Below are 22085 nucleotides of genomic sequence, written 5' to 3'. Positions count from 1 at the left end.
TATTGAAAGCGGCAAATGGGTCCAGTACAAACCAATATCCACATTGACCGATGATGCGCCAATAGAGTTTGTAGTTCCGGGCAATGGTGATGAATATACTGACCTTTCACAAACAATGATACAATTGACCGCGTCTATTGTTAAATCTAATGGAACTGCGGTCACTACTGACGAAGAGGCGAAAACAGTTGGGCCGGTCAACAACTGGTTACACTCACTATTTAGTCAAGTGGATATGTTTATGAATCAAAAACTTGTTACGCCCCAAAACAACACATATGCATATCGAGCTTACGTTGAAACGCTAATGAACTATGGATACGATGCTAGAAAATCACATCTAACATGCAGTCTTTGGTACACGGACGATGGTATTGACATGAACGATTGCGCGGAAGAAAATGAAGGACTCAAAGCGAGACGGGAGCTAACTAATAAAAGCCGTGAGATTGATATGCTCGGACATTTGCATGTGGATATTTGCAATCAGAATAAGTTCATGCTAAATGGCGTAGAGTTGAGATTTAAATTTATTCGATCAAAAGATGCGTTCTCCATTATGGCCAGCGCTGGTGAATTCAAGGTACATATTGTCGATATTAGTCTCTGGATTCGAAGATGCAAAATAAGTCCCACCGCACTGTTGGCGCACAGTAAAACACTCCAGACTGGTACGGCAAAATATCCAATCACACGAGTGGAGCTGAAAACATTCACACTACCCTCTGGAATACGTAACAAGACTTTGGACAATATGTTTCTCGGCCAAGTGCCGAAACGCATCATAGTGGGAATGGTTACGAATGCCGCATACAATGGAGATTTTAAAAAGAATCCCTACAACTTCGAACATTTTAAAACAAACTTCTTTTGTCTATATGTTGACGGAGAACAAGTTCCATCAAAACCATTACAGCCCCACTTTGAAAAATCGAAGGATAAATATGTTATGGCATATCATTCGATGTTCTCCGGTTCTGGTGTACATTTTAGCGATGCCGGCACCGTTATCAGTAGGGAAGACTTTGGACAAGGATACTGTCTGATGGCATTCGACCTAACTCCAGACTTATCTGCAAGTGACACAACACATTGGAATCTGGTGCGTAACGGTAGTGTTCGAATGGAACTCGGATTCGACGACGCGCTTCCCGAAACTGTCAACTGTTTGGTTTATGCCGAGTTTGACAATGTCATCGAGATTGATCGACAACGCAATGTAATTGTGGACTTTGGCGGTTAATCGATCAGTCTTCTATAAACATTCGTTTGAGATGGACCGTTTACGCAGAGCATTCAAGAAATTGAATATATCATCACCCATCATTGTGGACATTCAATGTTTCAAGGACAACCAAAATGAATATACACTGAAGGAAGTTTGCGTCTTGGAAGCTGACACCGGCGTTCTACTTATGCATCATATTGCTAAACCACCTTACGATCGATCAGAGTTGTCAGATGAAAAATTGCGGGAAAGCTACTGGCTCACAAAACACTGCCACGGACTACGATGGGAGTTCGGTGATATTCCTTACTATGAACTTTTTAACAAATTGACTGATTGTATATCAAGAAGACCGGCGGTTTACGTCAAGGGATTTGAGAAGAAAGAATATTTAAAGCGTCATCATGTGATGGACTTTGTTACTACCAACGTAATCGATATTGGTGCAATTGGTTGCGAATCAATCACTTCAATCAATAATTTAATGTCAACAAACGTTTTGCGATGTCGCAATCACAAGTCTATAAACAGTCGATGTGCGCTCACCAACTGTGTCGCAATACGTGGGTGGTTACATCTGACAACAAATTTGGATGAATGTGTGGATACCAGTGGAGATGCGAGATCCTACTACTGCTCTTGTTTTAGCACATCTACTAGTACAACTACTACTGCTGCTGCCGCTGCCTCTGCCGCTACTATTGGTTATGATACTGTAGAATGAACACAGTGCAGATAGAAAGGCATCTATCCAAACTACCTGTGAGCAATGTGGGAGTTTACGCTGCTGACCAAATCCCACAACACATCTCTCCATCCACCGCCATGATTGTCAACACTGATCCGCACAACGAAGGGGGTACACATTGGGTTTCATTCTATTTGAATAGCAATGGAATAATTGAATACTTTGACAGCTACGGCCAGCCACCATACTTACCGACCTACCAGGGATTCCTGAAACGTAACGCCAAATGTCGCTACATCTACAATGATCACCGCCTCCAAAGTGACGACTCTTCTGTCTGTGCTCACTACTGTCTGGTGTACCTGTATCTTCGTACCACTCATCACAATATGAAGATGGTGGACTTTGTTCACCTTTTTGACAACACATCGACTGCTCAAAATGATGCAATCATAAAAAAAGTCTTTACTCAATTGTACTTAAACAAAAAATGATTTGCAAAAGTAACAATATTCTTTTATAATGAAGAATATATCCCTCTGTACTGAGAGTGTATGATTTATTTCAAATAAAAAGCTTTCAATTATAAAATCAGTCTTTCATAATTTATACTTACCTATACCTATATTTTTAAGTTACCTTATTATTTTTACAAGTGAAAAATTACAAATTTAGTTTTATTCAAAAGAGGTTGATGGGATAAAAATATAACGCACAAGTCATACAAAATGTGTCTGGTTTATTAACAGAAACAAACGAAAGAAAACAAAGACTAGAATCATAACTAAAATATTCAATCAATTAATCAATCAACTTTATTCAGAAATATAAACATTAGATTACTTACAGCAAATATTCTGAGATTATGTTTCTGCAAAGAATAGTTTGAGTTCAGGGACCAAGTCGTAAACTTTAAATGAAAATATTATACAACAAAAATTTAAATGATATCACTTTTACATTGAGTTGTAACATAAATCTGAATGCTATTAACTATATTATTATAATATAATAATCTTTAAAGTGTCTATTCACTGTTTATTGTTTTATCACACACATAAACGCCCTATAACCATCACACTCATGCGACTTGTTACCTATACAATTTAACTTTCGTCCAACTCCATCGGTGCTGGTAAAAATGGTGCTACGGGTAATGGAGGTGCTCTGGGGGGTATAGCATAATGCCCCCATGGTAGTGTGGATATTCCATCCTCTGGCATGACGTATCGCTTATCGTCAAATGGTGCAAGAGATCGTTTCCTCACCACCACTGTGTACATAATATGATGCCTACTTTGGAACCGCTGATTATCTGTGCTCTTACAAGTTTTGTTATAGAGACAGTCCAAGTAGTCATCAACAGTCAATTTATTTTTAACAACATCACGATTAATGCCCTTTGCCCTCTTGACAGGTGGTGGCGCACCAATATCGTCGTTATCAGCTCCGTTACCCACAGAGCAAGAACTCTTACCGAAAACAAAACAATATAGTTTAGCCATCAACCCTATGAACATATTGATAGTGACTCCTCCTGCTTCGTCCTTAAACTTTCCCAGTACTCTTGCGTTGCTTCCGTCATAGCAGATGTGATTGTTGGGGTAGTTGCTAGTGTCAAAGTCATCGAGGTGTTGTATCATGTCGCGGTAGACGTTTCTGGTACGGATAGCATAAATAATCCCATCAGTGTCAATATACGTCATTCGTATTCTATTCAATCCGTATCGTTCTACCATGTCGTAGTGAAAACCGTACATCCATCTTTTACTATGGTCCAGAATAGACATTCCTGCATATACTGGCTTATTTAGTACAATTCGCACTTTTCCCATTTGAAGCAGGGCTAGGCTCTCGTTATACCAAACTCTGTCATTGAAATTTGCCTTGGCCACATACTTTGTGTAAATTTTGTGGGAGGCTACCAGTTTGAGATTTTGATGTTTCCTCACATTCTGGAGACTCATGCCGTAGACAGCGTTTACCATCAGCTTAAACATCTCAACTTCAAATTTATTGCTGGCACGCTGTCTGAGTTCAGTATTCAGTGTCACGTACGGTTTTAACCACGGCGACTGTTTGAATCGGAGTGCTCTGTGGATATGACAAAGACGTAGTCCATTTTCCATAGCTTGTTGGAGGTAACGATAATGGATCACATATTCTTCCTTATCCGTTAGTGTGGCCATAAGTTTACTGGATCTTCCCGCACCGCTGTTGGTGATGTCATCCGATGAATATGGTAATTGATAAATTGGTGCCTTTCGCACCTCGGGACAGAATGGTAAGTCACGGTGCTTATCATGAATGGCATGATCCCTCGGGTACTCCAGATCCACTTCCAGCACATAACCATACTCACCATCCGATGGAATTTCTGCAATGTTCAAGTCATCGCATTCCGCACGTGATAGCCACTCAAACTGGGCGTAAGGTAATGGCTGAGACATTGCCCATCCATACAAGTTATTGGCGTCATAGTACATTAAAAATGTATCATCATCATTCTCTTCAATATCTACTTCACTTGTTGATGCACACTGACCGTTTCGATCACCTATTTTATTTTCCATTCTGGTAAACTTATTGTTTGCGGTGACGTGTCTAGTGACGCATTGGGTTAGTCCACCTCGAATACCCTTTTCAAAAAATAAATACTGATCTACATCTTGAAGAGTATCAAGTATCACGCCGGTCTTGAATAACATGACGTCCCACGCATATGAAGGTAATGTTAAATAATGTGCTGGGTCCAAGCCGTAGTGTGTTAGACACATCTCCCTGAACCCCTCAAACACATCTGCCAACAGTAGTACGTCTGTTTGTAGGTAGATGTCAGCATATTGTCCGAGGGTTGTGCAGTTGAACTTGGTCCAGACACGCTGAGCGTGCACATAATCATCATCTGTCACATTATTCCCAAAAACCTGTTTTGGCGGTAAGACTTCTTCGTTCAGCACCTCCTGGGATGTAATGTGCTCATAAGGGAAAATGCCTTTCCTACGTAGCATGTCAAACTCTTCTTGATCCGGGTAGCGAGCTCTTGTTATGTTCATTTTATCAGCTGGAAGAATTGATGCCAATATTGCTAGTGATTTTGACATCAGTCGGTATGAATCGACAAACTGTAGTTTGATGCTTTTCCTCCGACCTGCTCCCGGATGTTTGAATCGCTTAGAAAAGGTAATGTATTTTTCCTCGGTGTTGGCGAGCACATCAATATCACCTTTATCCACTGCGAGCTCTCTGACAATAAAGTGTGCATCATAGTTGGATAGGTTATGCAGGTATATGTTCACTTGTTCTTGTTCCTTGTACCGGAGGTTACAAAACCGATGTGCCGCTCCTCGGAACCTGTACGGTGGTGAATGTTGATGATCCCTCACCTTATTGTCTTCATCAGCAGGGCCAAACTCTTTTTTGCAGATATGACATACTGTGGACTGCTGATATATCACCTGCTCTTGTGGTGTTAACTGTGGGGGATCATTTGGTATCCTATGTCCATAGAGGATGTCACCAATCTTCCGCAGGTCATCCCGTACAGAGTTGATGAAGTGATTAGCGGCATCTTCACCTCGGTACAGTCGCAGCTTGGAGAACGTAGTGCAGGCTGGGTCGTCATCATCTGCGTCACCATCGTCGACATTCCTCTGATCGTCATGAATGTAATAAGCATATGCGTACGGTGTATGGATATTCCTGACATTATTAGGCGCATTTGCATTTCGCTGACCCCCTCCTACTATTCTAATACCTGCTGGGTCCCAAGCAGGCGGTGCTATAGTTGGTGTAGGTTCGATAGGTTGGTCAGCTTCGTGTGGTACAAGTGCGCACTCAAAGTCTGCGTATATCGTAAAACGACTACGCTGAGTTCGCTCATAATTTTTAAATTTAATTTCCTTTTCTTCTGCAATGTCAGTTCTCAGTGGTGTGTGTTTTGAGCAGTAGCGTTTATGTTCTTCTAATCGCTCCGCCCCTCTGAGTCCTAATTTAGTTGGTTGGTTGTCAAAATATGCAAAACAGCGTTTACATATAAAAATCCTATGTTCACGGCGAGTCAACTGACTAGTTACCAACCGCTCAAAATCCTTTATAAATGCAAAATGCGTTGTGCTTTGATTTGTCAGGAATAGCAAGTCAAAGTGATTAACCAATTCTTGGTCGACGACACGGAGAGGATATACAAATGTTTTGTCTTCAATCCTACCATTGGTCTTATTCTTCTTCTTCTTACTGTCCAAACCGTACACATTTACGCTAACGCCGGGGTTGTTGCGCTCAAACGTGCGGATCTGATCTAATTTTGTTGGAAATTCAATATTATTAAAATTTAAATTTGCTGTTGCACGAACCTCCGCAGTGAACATATTTGGACGAAGTTGTTCGCGGGAAGGATTGTCTATAAATTTGGATAAAATGGCATATTCAAAACACCTTTCATCCACATCGTTCAGCACATTAAGTACAGCTTGTTTCGCGGCTATTTCCTGTGGCAGAGGGATGTAGGAGCTACCTCTGAGAGGATTATAAACATTAACTCTCACTTCCATAGTCATAACCCTAACAAAGCTCCATCCCGAGCCTCGTAGCTCACATGTCTCCTTTTCCAACAGAAGTTTTAGAATAAACTCCCTACATATTTCATCAACATCTGATGTTTGGAGCAGGACTACGTTGCAAGTTTTAAATACTCGCCTACACGTTTCACCGTGAATATTAACAAATTCACATTCAATCCAGAGATTTACCTTAAGGGCATGAATGATGGCTAACAAATTGTGCATGAGTGTGATTACCTGATCACGCACATTGTTGAGGAACTCTTGAAGTGTGATGGTTTCATCCACAGGTTCGATTAGACGGTATGTCTTTAACCGCCCGCGAAATGCAGTCTCGACTTCTGCGAAGCCCTCTGGTGCCAGGTTGGATGAAATGATTGGCGCTTCATCGTCATCTTCTCCTCCGGATGACAACGTTGACGTGGCTGGGGAAGGTGGAGGTTGTTGTCCACCAAAGCCTGGTAGTGCTGAGGTGAGCTTGACTGGATGACAGCGGCGATATCGTGTATGACGTTGTATATTATCTTTCCTCGAGAACGTCTTCCCACACGTATCGCACACGAATAGACCTGAAAAAACATTAGTACACATATTACACAGACGGATAAATATAAATGATTATTTTACATGTTTTTTTTTGCCTAATTTCATTTACGGTTTCAGAATCATATTATATTAATGATATATATTAGTAATCTTTATTTCACTTGGTTTTTAGGTGTAAAAAAAAAATAGTTAGTAGAGTCTAGGATTTTTAAATATTTTTAATGGATATAATTTAGTTTGTTTTAAGAAACAAAATATATAAGTACAACAACTTCTAAAAGTAGTTTGTTGGTTTATTTTTTGAATAATGTAATTACCTGTTAGTAAATATCAAAGATAAGGATAGTAAACCAAAGAAGAACAATACATACCTGCTGGACGGATCTCCTCACGTTGAACTGTTGGTTGTAGTGGTGTTGTATATGGGGCTGATGATGGTCCTGGTATGGGTTCAGGCAATGGCTCTACTCGAGGCGCAGGTAGTGGGCATGCTACTGCCGGTGTTGGAGCGTGAACCGTGCGTTGGTGACGTAAGAGGTTTCTCCGCCGATTGAATGCACGACCGCAGTCGGGACAATTATGCAAATCGTTGACGTTGCTATGAACTGTCCTGACGTGCTCAACAGCATGTTTTTTCAGCCTGAAGCTGCTGCCGCAAATGGCGCATACGTATGGTCGTTCTAGGACATTCTCCATAATCTGTATCATCGAAATGTGATTAGTGTACTGACTAAATAATCTATTTCCCACTACTATTGCACACAAATATTTTTCTGTTAGTACAACAGATAATTTTAATATGTGATGGAATATCTGTTTGTACACTACTAATACACCGAATGTAAATAAAAATCATTTAAATATGACAACCACTTTAAATACTAAATTTTATACGTAGTATGATAGCTGGAGATGTGTGTTACCCTACTACTAATGCACAAAAATTTAAATGTAATAATTACATTAAATATTTTATTTCTTAATTAATTATAATATGTGATGAAGTGTCTGTTTCCGCACTACTAATGTACAACATTGAAATGTAGTAATCACTTTGAGTACTATCTTTGATAATTATAATACGTGATAAAATGTAGTAGTGATTCCACACTACTAATGTACAAAATGTAAATGTACAATCACTTTCAATAACATATTTAAATATTTAATGTGACGGGTGGGAATGTCCCATTTCCCCACTACTAATGCATGAAATTTAAATGTAGTAATCACTTTAAATACTATCTTTGATAATAATTAGTTGTATGAAATACTATTGTTTCCCACTACTACTTCACCAAACTAAAATGATTATTTTTATAAATATAATAATAAAATGCTTACCGGTACATTTATCAATACTACTAAACGTAGTTTGAAATGTGATATTTAATAATCTTAGTTCACTTCTAATAATGGTTTACACTTATAATGAAAAGAAAAATTGTTATTTAATAATAAAATACTTACAATTATTATTGTGATGATCCAATGATGACACAAAGCGCGAACTCGTGATGGATAAATTACTCGATTTAATAGAGTCACGAATACGTCTAATCACTGTGGTAGCTGGGAGCAGACTGGATAGAGATTCACGGGGGAGCGTGAGACGAGCGACTTGTTGCTATGCGGAGAACAAAACTGCTCTCTGATTGGTCAAAATAAGCTAACATCCTATTGGTGGTAAATAAGCGTGCGCTATGCGGAGAACAAAGAATACAAGGAAGGAGCGGGGGGCCGCTTGGAGCGCAGGTGTTGGGGAGCAGCTGCGGCTGACAGTGAGTGATGGTGTAGGGAGGGTTGGCTTGGAGACCTCCCACGATGCGTAGGGTGGTTCCAGACAACAAAGGATGACCTTGAACCTGCCCGATGGTGGTAGGGGTTAGCGGCGGGGGCGGGGGGTGGCGCCGGGGTTGGGGCGGCGTCGGGGGTGGCGTCGGGGTGGGGGTGGGGCGGCGTCGGGGGTGGGGGCGGCGTCGTGTGACGTCAGCCGCTCACTGCCGCTCAAGCCGCTCACTCCCGCCGGGCCGGCAAAAATAGCCTACTGACCTGCCAGACTGGTTTCAATGATTAAATGGAAAATTACCACCTATTAGCAACGTTCCTTTGAGATTTCGTCATGCGAAATAAATTTTTGCCCTCCCATTAAAGGTCGAAGCGCTCGACCACATAACTATCACATGTCCTGAGAGTTGCACGCGGTTGCACACGCCCTAACAGTGTTATGCTAATTTTCTAATAACTATGAATATTGAAACGTAAGCGTGGTTGTGACACCAAGTGACAAGTATTAGTTAGCTGAGAATGTATTAATATACAAGCTAAATTCAATATTCGTCTAAGTAATGCAACTTAATGTATGACATTATCATACTAAATAATACATTTCGTTAAAAAATATTGTAATTTCTTTTAAAAATATTTTTGAAAAGAAATTTTGTCAGCAGTTTTATATAATTACGTACAGAACCGTCACTTCTTTTTTGGAGATTCTTCGTTGCTTTCTGGTATTTTTGTAAGAGGTAAGTCCAATGCTATGACCCCAATGATTTAGCTTTGGATTATAGTTAACCCCAATTGAATTCAATTGTAATATTTTAAATATGTATTGTATTTATTGGTTCTTTTATCTATTACTGAGGCTATTAAAAAGACAGGAAGGCAAATAAATATTTGGGTACTGGTACATAGATTTATACATAGAATTTCACTGTACACGAATACTGTATTTTACTTGTTGCGTCAAGTCTTTTATGACTCAAACTAATAAATAACTGATATACTTTTTGATCGAAATAAAAATGAACAATAGTGTTATAATGAACCAAAAAATTCTAGCTAATGTAACTTTACTAGCAAAAGTAAGGAGAGTCTGTCCGTCTTTCCGACATGCAAAAATCACTGGGCATAAAAATGTTAAAATGTATGCGAATGCGAATGCATGCAGTTACTGTACAACGAAACGAAATTATTCACCATTTATTTGCAAATTTTACGCATTCAAATATGTTGACACAAAGTATATAAGGATATAGTTCGATGCTGTGATCACATCTCTTTGCTTTTCACAGATACAGCCAAGTAGACTGATGCTTGTAGGTGTCGGAAAAGCGTCAGAAAACCCCCAAAACAAACATCCATAACACTACTACAACTAGTATGATTTATTCTTATGTACTCCATAAATATTAGATTTTTATGAACAACAAATTTCCACCATGTCCGAATAGCGATGTTCATTTTATATAATGAGCAGAATTTCTCCAACCCGATTGACCAGAGAATTGCCCTGCTTTCGAGGAATTTTGTAATGGAGTAAACGTTAGTTTATATGTAAACTGAGAGTGCATCTCGTCAAGTAGATCGATACAAGTGGATTAACCACGATGATGGCCGTGGTTAATAATAACATAATGACAGCTCATTGCGCCTGAGGTACTTTAGTAGGGGATGTGGGTTGTACTACACGGATATAGCAATTACTGTAATGCATCCATTGCACAAGTGCTTGGGGAGGCGAGCTAGTTTAGTGGTAGAGCGCGAAGCTTCGGTCCCTGAGGTCCCAGGTCCGAGTCCCAACAATCACTCATGGCTTTTAATGGTGTGATGATGCCAAGACCCTAGGCGAAGGCTGAAGTAATCTGTGAAACGTCTCCAGACTAGATCATATCATCCTGAGAGGTGAGGGCGATATAAAGTAGGCGGTTTTAAACAATTAATTGTACAAGACCTTGTCTTTAATCTTTGATACGTTGTTCATTTTGTTTTGCATATGTTTCAGAGGCCGTACGAGAAAGTTTGAGTTAATTTTTGCAGTTATTTTGTTACAAGCTAAACCCTTTTTGCTATTGCGAGCTACTTCCCCTTCTTTGGACCGCTTTCCACAAATCTGGTTTAACTTATTAAACTCAGGAGTTATTAAACTTATTAAACTTTATACGGAATTTTAAACCAATGATGGATTTCCCTACTTTTTTGTCGAGGAAGTTTAGTTTAACCTGGTTTATCTTTGTAAGCATATAAGTTGGCACCACTGATCGGACATTTCGTCTGAAATATTAGTATAGCTCCACTTTGACATTATCATTTAATTTTCTTTTTTCGCTTGTTTTATTTAGTTTTTATCACTGTCATTATTGTCAAATTTGCAGGCTACTGATCATTTATAACCTTTTCTTGTTTCAAGTTCAAAATTGTACTGTACGCATAATGTACCTGCAATAATTACAATCATGGGAAAATAAAATATTGGTAAATGCAAATTAAAGTTTGTGGAAAAATGTTAGAACCTATCCTTAGTATTGTAATGCAAGGCCTACTCGTTCAACTATAAGTTATTACAGTACTAATTGTTGAGAAATGAATTACACTCATATAGGGTACTCAGTCCTCATTTTATCAGGGTATTTCCAAAGCTGTACAAAATTAAGCATTCTAAAAGAAGGTTATACTGCTAAACTTTTTACTGTTTTATAAAACTTCATAACTATAAATTATTTCCATGACTAATTCGTCGGTCTTAATAATTGCGTTAATGCATTTTAAATCTATGAAAAAAATTTTAGTTAGGACCTTTCCCATTTTCTTAAACTAAAGCAAGCATAGGTAGAACTACTCATCATTATATTCGTTCGATCAATTCTAATAACAAAATTAGGCCTATTACAGTTGTGAATTTCCACATAGTAATAGATTAGTGTTTATATGCCTGAATTATTACTTAAATATTTACTTCATATGCCTATTTATCAATTCTTGATTTATCATTTTCAGAACTGCTACTTTAGTAGCTTTTTAGATAACACGAATAGCTTTAGGTACTTACGTATTATACGGAGGCCACTTATTTTACAGCGCGCTGCGGCGGTTGGGTTAAGTTGGGTTATCATAAATATGTTTGTAGAACTTTCCTAGTTTCGTTATGAATCGAACTATACGAGATGAGTCATAAAAACTTATGATAACCCAACCTAACCTAACCGCCGCAGCGCGCTTAAAATAAGTGGCCTCCGTATAATACGTAAGTACCTAGCTTTACACGTGCTACTCAAAGGGGCGAGGATATTGAAGAGAATAATGCTCCTCTTTAAATCTACTATAAACCTAACCTAACCTAACCTAACCTAACCCAACATTGATTATGAAGGAAAATCTCAATTGTTCAGTTAATAAACGTCTTGGGCATGCCTTTGCTTTAGGTATTTGCAATCAGCTGTGTGGCTAAAACGAAACTGATAACTTTATAGAAACTAGTTTCCTTACTCGTGCTTTGCAACGTGAGGGGCGAGGATAAGGAACAAAACAACGATGCTATGTATATACTTTTAAAACAATTAGACACCCACTATGGATTATACAAGAAACCCAATAGCATATATAAAACATACTCCCTTAGTAGATTTCTCATCCTTATGGAAAAGCTGAAGACAATTTTATTGTTAGTTCATGTACGGTTTATGTAGAGGTCGTGTTTTGTTTACAATTTGTTTCCCGTTATTGCAGCCATTTAAAACCTCGTTTAACCAAATAATAGATCTAATCATAAACAATAACTTGTCCCCTAGTTATACAACCAAACAGTAAAGCACAAATCAAGAAATTAACCCTAAAATAACGGAAACAAAGTTTCATCGACACTAGCGCCTTTGTGTCACTTACATGAACTAGACACGAAAAACGTGCTTCAAAATTTACAATGGGATGAGAAGTCTACTTGTGTTGGTTAGTCTATGCCAATAGTAAACGTACTCATCATTTTAACGAGTTAGACTTTGGTTTATGTATTTGAGATCAGCGTTGTTGAAGAATCACAGATTACAACTGTATTGAATTGTAAGTTCAAACATATAACCTGTATGATTGAACATGTGACAGACAGTTTATCCACCCTAATACATAATCAGACATTACATAGTGTTTACTGATCATTGACAGTATAGTCCAGCATCTATAAGGGGTTGAGTATGCACTGAAAGTGTAACTCTTTTTGACTTTTGATTGTTGTTAGGGGCATCTTGGAGATGACAAAAACCGATGTTGTCGCCCTCCCAGCAGGTGCACAACTTGGGGGGAGGGGGGGGAAGGTGCTCTGAGACGCGTTCTAGAAAATCGCTTATATCTCGTGAACTAGACACGATAGAAACAAGCTCTAAACGGCATTGTATTACCAACTTCATCTGCTTTAAAAAAGTATCCAGGAAAAGTCCAGTATCTATGATATTAGTTGAGTTATTTAACAATTTATTTAAAAATTTGAATAAAAACCCCTAAAAAACTTTAAATTGTCCATTAAAACCCCTTTAAAACAACAAAAAGTACAGTTTTTCATCGTGCATAATATGTTTTACACGCTAAAGTGACTTTATATGGTAATTGTATCGAAATATTACAAGGTTATGCGAGGTTTCCGATAAAGCGGCACGGTGACGCGAGTGACGCCGCTGCGCGGCAGAAATCAACGTGTAGTACAGACTTGTAAAAATTGGGTATGTACCGAAAGTGTAATGCATTTTGACTTTTGATTGTTGTTGTGGGCACCTTGGAGATGACAAAAACCTATGTTGTCGCCATTCCAGCAGGTGCACAACTTGGTGTGAGGGGGGGGGGGAAGTAGTGCTGAGGCGCGTTCTAGAACATCGCTCATATCTCGTGAACTAGACACGACAGAAACATGTTTTAAACGGCATTGTATTACAAACCGCATCTGCTTTAAATATTTTACAATGAAAAATCCCATATCAATGATAATAATTGAGTTATTAATCATTTTATTTGAAATTACAAATTTAAAGTCAAAATACCGTTTATATACCTATATAACTCTCATAAAACAATGAATAGTACTGTGTTTGGAGTGCATTCTATGTTCAACACACGAATTACAAAAATTAAGTTTACTGTTTTTTCCTTAAAATAATATGAACGTAGTTCTCAAGTTTGCGAGAAAATAATTATAAGCTGTTTTTAACACTAGGCTATTTTAAATATAAAATTCAAACAAAAATCTAGGTACAACTACCAAAGAAAATGCTTCAGTTTGAAATGTATACGTTTTTTTTTAAAGAATGTTAAAATAGACTTGGAAATGCTGTACTTCATTTTAAAACTTAACTACCATATAAACTACACATAAGAAAACAACAGATACTATTTCGGTCATCTTGTTTGAAACGGTCTTAATGATGAGGATTTCTACAATTTTTTTAACATTTGCAGTAGGAGCAGCAGGATTAAGAAGAAAAGGAAGCACCTGCAATGACACCTGCTATATAGAAATCACAACTAATCCATCTGCCGTCAATGACATTAGTAAAATGCCTTGAACACCAGGCAGCTTCAAATTACACCTGTTACGGTGTAGTGCCCAACTATATTTTTGGGAAAAGTCCTTGACAGCAGAAATAGAGCCTTTAGATCTATTCCAGTACGGATTTTTCAAAGACAGCTCAGTAAAATTGCGCCCCCTTCTGAACCATGCCCTCGTACCTGCACCCAGACTAACGAAAATCTCGGAGCCTCTGAATCGTCGGCGGTGGGAGTAATAAGAACAAAACCCACAGCCTTGTTCGGGGTCGTGGAGTGAGAAACACTGAACTAGCCTACTATAAAAAAAACACTTGAACCATTGATCATGAGTCGTGACATTCGCCCGGTGGAAATAGTCACGGCTCAACCTCCCTCCCCAAAAGAGGACACTCCTCTCCAAAAGGGACAAACAAACAAGCCTCTCCCCCACTTCCTGAAAAGAGATTGACCTGAAAGACAACTCAAGTGTCTTTGGTGGGGAACGCCAAGGGACTTCCAAACTGAGGGGAAAACTCACCCCCAGGGTTTGCTCTGGCCAGAGCTGGAAAATTTTGTGAGGGAAATTCCTTCGCAGAACACAGGGGACAGGAGAAGTGATCAGGTTCTCTGGCCCAGTGCACTTCCCACCCAGACACAAGAGGAAGGAAAATTGCCTACGGAAGAGTTCCGCGGAAGGGCTTGAGATGAGAAATGTGCGCCCTCCGGAACACTTTTCCAGTCCGCGGATCTCCAAGCTCCGCCGTGACAGGCGTCAAAAACCTCAGGATGCGGTGGGGACCTGACCACCGATGACACAACTTGGCAGCTCTCTTGTCCACAGCCGAACTGGCCGGATGAGCTTTACAAAACACCAAATCCCCCACCTGGAAAGGGTTGTCTACTCTACCACGATTGTGCTTCCTCCGGACCAATTCCCTAGCTCTGATCAAGTTTCTCCTGGCCGCTTGCCAAGTTGCCTTGACATCAGCCGCACCAGGAGGTGGCAGAAGGTCGCCAATTCCCCACACATTCGCTAACGGGTTGTTAGGCGGATAGCCTAGAAACAGCTCGAAAGGGACCGCCTTGTGACTCTCATGGTGAGCAGTATTGAAAGCAAACTGAAGCCAAGGGAGTTCCTGATCCCAGGTGGTCTGCTTGTCAGCATGGAAAGCTATGAGAGCGGAACGAAGATTGCGATTGAACCTTTCAGCATGAGAAGGCTGTGGATAGTAAGGGGAAGTAGTCACATGGCGGATTCCGTGCCCAAAGCACATTCTTTTGAACAGATGGGAAACAAACTGTGTTCCGTTGTCGGAAACAATGGTGGCGGGTATTCCAAAATGTTGGAAGAGGTGAGTTCGAAGTACCTGCACGGTGAGCTGTGCAGTGGCATTCCTTAAGGGGAAAAGCCAACAAAACTTGGAGAAGGCATCCACACAAACAAGTAGGAACTTATTTCCTGACTTGCTACGCGGGAGAGGCCCTACATAGTCAATGAAAACCTTCTCCAAAGGTCTTTCCGCCACCTCAGATGACAACAAACCAAACTTAGAGTTTTGAGCGGGCTTGCTCAGTGAGCACGTTTGACAAGAACGCACCCTAGCAGCAAGATCCCGATCCATACCCTTCCAGATGAACATTTCCCTAACCTTTGCAATGGTCTTGTGGATACCTAGATGCCCACCCACAGGAGAAGAATGAAAATACTCAAAGACCATAGGGATTAGAAGACTAGGCAGCACAACTTTAGGTTTACCTCGCTGCCGAGCGCGACAGCAAAGGGCACCCTGGGACAGAAAATATGGGGGGTGGGCTCCCCCATTTTGAAGCTCACCAATGATCTTTGCCAGCTCAGGATCCTTCAGCTGATGGGGAATGAAATCAGAAAAGGCGAGTGGAAACTCCAAGAGCACGGCACAACCCGGTTGCTCTTGGTCAGAAGGATGATCGTCGGGTGAATGGTACATCCTAGATAGTGTGTCAGCAATCACGTTCTGTGTGCCTCGAACGTGTTGCACTTGGAACTTAAGGGACGATATTTGGACAACCCAACGACCAATTTTCCCAAGCTGGCGTGGATGTGCGAGAAGCCACGAGAGTGCCTGGTTGTCGGTTTCCAATAAAAACTCTTTGTGCTCCAAAAAGCGTCTGAATTTATTGACTCCAAACACGACAGCCAAACACTCGAGTTCATACACAGAAGAGCTTTTCTTTTCGCAGGGACTCAAAGTGCGTGAGGCGTACGCAATTGGCTGCCTAACACCATCCACCTCTTGTGACAACACAGCCGCAATTGCGACGGAGGAAGCATCTGTTTGCAAGACAAAGTTTTGATTGAAATCCGGCATTGCCAAAACAGGGGGCTGCATGATAGCCTCCTTGAGAAGATCAAAAGACGTCTGCTGCGCTTCACCCCAGACAAACTTGGCGCCCTTCTTCCGAAGCTCATTGAGAGGAGCCGCCAATTCAGCAACATTGGGTATGAAGCGTCGGTAAAAACCTACCATGCCGATGAACCTAGCAATACCCTTGACATCTCTGGGAGGAGGAAACTCCCTGATAGCCTGGGTTCTAGCGGGGTCGATGCAGACGCCTCTATGAGAGATAAGATGACCAAGGAACGAAATTTCCGGCTTTGCAAAACTAACCTTGTCAGGATTCACGGTAAGGCCAGCCCCATTCAATCTACTCATGACTTCTTCAAGATGAATCAGGTGATCTTCGAAGCTCTCACTGTACACCAAGAGATCGTCGAGGTAATTGAACACAAACTTGAACTTGACATCATGAAAGATGGAATCAAGGAGTCTGGTGAGAGTCTGGGCCCCCACAGCAAGACCCATCGGAACTCTTGTGAACTGATACAAATTCCACGGAACGCAGAAAGCAGTGAGAGGTCGAGACTCAGGTTTCAAAGGAATCTGATGATAGGCCTGATTCAGATCAAAAACAGAAAAATACTTGGCCTTACCGAACCAATCAAACGCAGAATGCAAATCGGGGAGAGGCACAGAGTCGATTTCAATTTGCGCATTCAATTTGCGATAGTCCAGAACCATTCGGGACTTGCCATTGGGTTTTGGGACGAGAAAAGCTGGACTAGCGTAGCTCGAACGGGAAGGTTCAATGACACCATTTTCCAGAAGTTCGTCAATGATTTTTCTGAGAGTTTCCATTTTGGGTGGAGCTAATTTGTATGGGTGAGAGCGAACGGGACGGGTATCTGTTAGACGAATCTCGTACTCTAACAGGTTAGTGACTCCAAACTTTGGCGTCAGCACATCTGGGAAACGAGAACACAAGGTTCTGATGGCTTCAGCCTCGCAAGTAGTCAGATGCCCTAACGGATCAATTGTTGGCTTGCTGGGTATCTCAGGCTCGACTACCGCAGCACCACCACCAATTTCATCAGCAAAAGATAGTAATACCCGCCTCGCAAATCGGAAAAAACACTGACCTCTGCCTAAATCCAAAATTAGGCCAGTGTGCTTGATAAAATCCGCTCCCAAAATGACAGGGAAACAAAGGTCCTTAGCCACCCAAAAACTCCAAACCCAAGAAAAATGTTCAATTTTGAACTTGAAACGGGCTTCATAGATGATGGGAAGGGGTGAATTTGACGCAGTCCAGCAGATAGGGGTTTTTCGCTCAACTTGCTTGATAAGCCCAGCCGATTCAAGTTTTTCAAAAAGGGACAAGGAAATGAGGCAACGGGCTGACCCAGAATCCACTAGGGCCTTCTGCACCGTGGAACCTATGAAGATGTTGAGACGTGGGCAAGTTGAGCGCGCCGCTTTCACGCCCATGGAAGCAAGGCCCGCAATCCCCCGCAGCAGAGGCTCGGTCACAGGCACAACACTCCCAGAAGGGGAGGCAACAGAAACATTAACTGACTTTAACTTAGACTTTGACTTACTTGAAAAAACATTCAAATTATTGCCCTTTACATTATCACCAACAACCTCACAGGAAGGATTGGGCAATTTTTCCTCCTGTGAGCAAACTAGTTTTTTGGACCACGTCCAAAATTTCCACCTTGACGGCAATGCCGCCGAATGTGACCTGGTTGCCCACAACCAAAACAAACAACAGGTTGCCTCTGCCACTGCGGCGGTTCAGGACCCAACACTCCCACGGGTGCTACGACAGCATGATGACCAGCTAGGGGAAGATGCCCCGCCGCTTGGTCTCTCTGAAAATCAGCGTCCTGGACAGATCTCGAAAGGATGGAAAGTCTGTCCAGATCCGCAAAAGATGAAGGCCGTGGTGCAAAAACCAGACGGGAGCGTTCCTCAGGCTTCAACCCCTGAAGCACAATGTCAATGAGCTCAAGCTCACTGATCCCCAAACGCAAGACCCTTTCCACCGTGCGAATGTCCCCCACGTACTGGCTGAGAGACTCGGCTGGCTGCTGAGGACGAAAAACTCTCTCAACTTTCAGCTTCTCCATGACCCGACGGGGCATGAAAAGCTCCAAAACTTCTTTATGAAAAACATCAAAGGTGACGCCTCTGCGCAAACAATCAAGCAATCTGTCCCCCAACGGTTTCAGACAGTATGGAGCAATGAGTTCCATCAAAGTTGCGTCTGACATGCCAGGGTATTCACGCATGCGCAAAACACTCTCCAGAAAAAAACAAAGACCATTCACATCTAACCCGTCCACCGGCCGGAAACCACTCAGGACAGAGGCAAGGGGATGGGGAAGTTTGCCAAAGGAGTTAGAGATGGAAGGGGAACTATGAACTTGAGAAGGAAAGGGAGATGGGGACTGGACATTCAGCGTAGCCGCAGCCAAGGTGGACGTGTGAGAGGGGGACGGTGTGACATTTGCATTTGACATTTGAACATTTGCAGGCAACTGGAGCAGTGTACTTGGCGTAGGCGGAGCCTGGGGGGTACCCACTGGAGTCACATCAACTGACCTTGGTACTTCGTTTGAAGTTTCCGAAGAACGGTTGTCTTCAAAAATTTCAACTTTCTCCTTGACAGACTTTCCTGCCTTAATACTCTCCAAAATACCTTCCAGCTCAAGGATTCTGGCCTCCACCCAACTCTTGTCTTCATCCTGGATTTCAGGTTGCCCTGAAACCAAGAGCAGACGCTTACGCCAGTGCGTCAGCTGTGTGATAGCCGAACCCTTAGCTGAGCCCATAGGCAAACTACTCCAACTATCAATTTCCCCACTTAGCTCTTCCATCCTCTCTTTACATGCCTCCAGTTCCTCATCCAAACTGAGCGACTCAACCCAAGCTTGAGGCATGCTAGCAATTTGTCTGAACTGTGTACGCAAAGTGCGTACATCAGTTCCAGGAGTCTCCCCCCGGGACCGCACCTCGTACACCAGCTCCGGCTTCCTCAAATATTCCGGCACAATTGACGCCATACCGAGTCTCAACCAGCACTTGACTCAAAATAACAGCCAACAAAATTTTTTCACAAAACAAACACAGAAATTTAATTCCTAAGGCTTCTGGACGTTGATGCCTACGCACCTGATGGGGCCCAAAAGAAGAACCTGCCCATTCATACCGCAAGTACCGCAAGAAAACAACAACAAATGACCCACGAACGTACACACACACAAACATACACCGATACATACACTAGACAACACCTAACACTTGTGTGATGGGGTGTACACACAAACCTTTTTTTTTTTTTCACATGACCATGCTTTTGACATTCTTGCTCCCGAAGGATGCAAGTCATTACCACCGATTCCACCCGGTGCCTCGGCCAAAGGGCGAGCTCCTAATAAAATGTGTTTACGCCCCACCACAACACAACAAGGCCCTTTTCCAAAACTGCCAGGCCAGACATTTCCAAGAAACCAATCCATCCACGGCTCTTCAAACAAAACAAAAAATAGAACGTGGACAGTGATCGCATCCCTAAGTATCCGAGTCGTGAAACCAAGTTTCACGACAAGGCACCCAAGACGCAACCCACTTATAGTGATATCCGTGGATAAGTAAAGTTATGTTTGGTTTTCCTGCTTTAAATTAAGTTTTAAGTTAATAAATGTAGAATAAATAAAGAGTTAAAATTGTATCAACTTTCTTTCTTTAGTATTAGTTTATTTACAATCAATTATTTCCATGGAAACCAAAATTAAAAACCAGCTGTCTCAGCACACTCCCACATCATTAGTTAGTTGTTCTGGGCCCCTTTTTTCTTTCCGGAATTCACGTCAGAGACTGTTTTTTCCTTCCACCATGGTCAGAGACTTCAATGGGATACAACAAGTTAATAGGTCTGGTGATGTATTTCCCAGATCCTAACTTTAATTTGGCACTTCTTACATTTCCATCAGCACTGACGTTAAGGACTTCTATTTTCCCAAGTCGCCATGTCCCTCTGGGTAATGTGTCGTGAACATGAACTACATCACCAACTTGTGGATGTTGGGTTGACAGAATTCTTCCTTGTTTGATATTATGTTGAGTTCTCTCCCTTAAACTCAACAGATAGTCTTTCTTCCAAATCTTCCAAAAGCTATTTAAGTTGTTGGTTCCCTTTTTCCACATCTTTAATAAGTCCGATTCAGTCACTTTAGAAATAAACTCCATGTCGTTTTCTTGACATTCATTCAAACTATTTACAAAACCATTTTTTCCATGGAAGTTAAGGAAGTGGCCAGGAGTTATAATAAAGTCAGTCAAACTTTGATCTGAGGAAGATACATAAACTAGTGGTCTTGAGTTGACAACAGCTTCTATTTCAATCATCACAGTGTCGAGTTGTGATTTAGTCAGAGTAACTGAACCAATACTCTTTCTTAAACATCTCTTTATCAAAGATATCAACCTCTCGTACATTCCTCCCATCCAAGGTGCAAACTCTGGGATGTAAGTAAATTCGATGTGGTTTTCACTTACATAAGACAGTAATTCTGGTGTATCGAGATGTTCAACAAACATATCATTCAAGAACGAGGAAGCCTTCTTAAACTGAGTAGCGTTGTCCAAGTAAATCTTCTTCGGAGTACCTCTTCTTCCCACAAACCTCCTGAGAGATAGTAAGAATTCTTCTGACGACAAGTTATTGGTGATCTCTAAATGAACAGCTCTCGTGACTAAACAGGTGAATATGCAACCGTAAACTTTTGAAACTTCAACTCTAGAAGCTTGAAAGGATTTAATGTAGAGAGGGCCAAAGTAGTCAAGTCCTGTAAATTGGAAAGGTATACTTTCAGTCACCCGTTCTGTTGGAAGCGAGGGTATTTGGGGCAGCTTGTATGGTCCACCTTCGTATTTTAAACATTTCAAACATTTTCGCAAAACTCTGTTGACTTCAGCTCTGCCATGGATTATCCAAAAGGATTTCCGAAGTTCCGAGAGAGTTTGTTGCACTCCCATGTGAAAAATCTTACAGTGACACTCTTCTATGAGCAGTTGAGTAAATAAATCGTTCTTTGGTAGAAGTATAGGGAACTTGCAATATTCTTCAAGGTCTGCATTTGAGATCCTACCCTTACATCTGATAAGTCCATTCATATCAACGAATAGGCCAAGTTGATTCTGCAATCTATCATACCTACCATCTCTTATATTACTTAGTGTTTCACTAAAACAAGTGTTTTGAACATGTTTGATCCACGATAAACGAGCATCTTTGAGTTCTTCAGATGTAGGAATAACATGATTTGGTTGTTTATTCCGTCTGCATCCACTTATAAACCTTTTACAAAAAACTGTTGTCAAAATCAGTTTCGAAAGTAATGAAAACCTTTGTATATCTATGCCAAAAGGACTACTAGTTTCACTCACGT

At 41.1% G+C, this 22085-nt stretch overlaps 2 protein-coding genes across 2 annotated transcripts; one reads left to right on the top strand and one right to left on the bottom strand.

The window, feature by feature from the left end:
* Positions 1 to 307: 307 nt before the first annotated feature.
* On the top strand, positions 308 to 1243 carry LOC128998620 (uncharacterized protein F54H12.2-like). The gene has a single exon (XM_054424837.1). It carries the CDS (start codon positions 308 to 310, stop codon positions 1241 to 1243), a length of 936 nt encoding a protein of 311 aa, XP_054280812.1.
* A 19256-nt stretch (positions 1244 to 20499) lies between these two features.
* On the bottom strand, positions 20500 to 21810 carry LOC128998611 (uncharacterized). Its single transcript, XM_054424826.1, has one exon. The coding sequence runs from the start codon at positions 21808 to 21810 to the stop codon at positions 20500 to 20502; it is 1311 nt and encodes a 436-aa protein (XP_054280801.1).
* Positions 21811 to 22085: the final 275 nt, after the last annotated feature.

This window comes from Macrosteles quadrilineatus, unplaced genomic scaffold, assembly GCF_028750875.1.
Source record: "Macrosteles quadrilineatus isolate MER2022 unplaced genomic scaffold, UCM_ALF_1.0 Scaffold_1__1_contigs__length_201487025, whole genome shotgun sequence".
Classification (NCBI taxonomy): Eukaryota; Metazoa; Arthropoda; class Insecta; order Hemiptera; family Cicadellidae; genus Macrosteles; species Macrosteles quadrilineatus.
The sequence above is the reverse complement of the archived record's forward strand: the minus strand, read 5'-3'. Positions and strand labels throughout refer to the sequence as shown.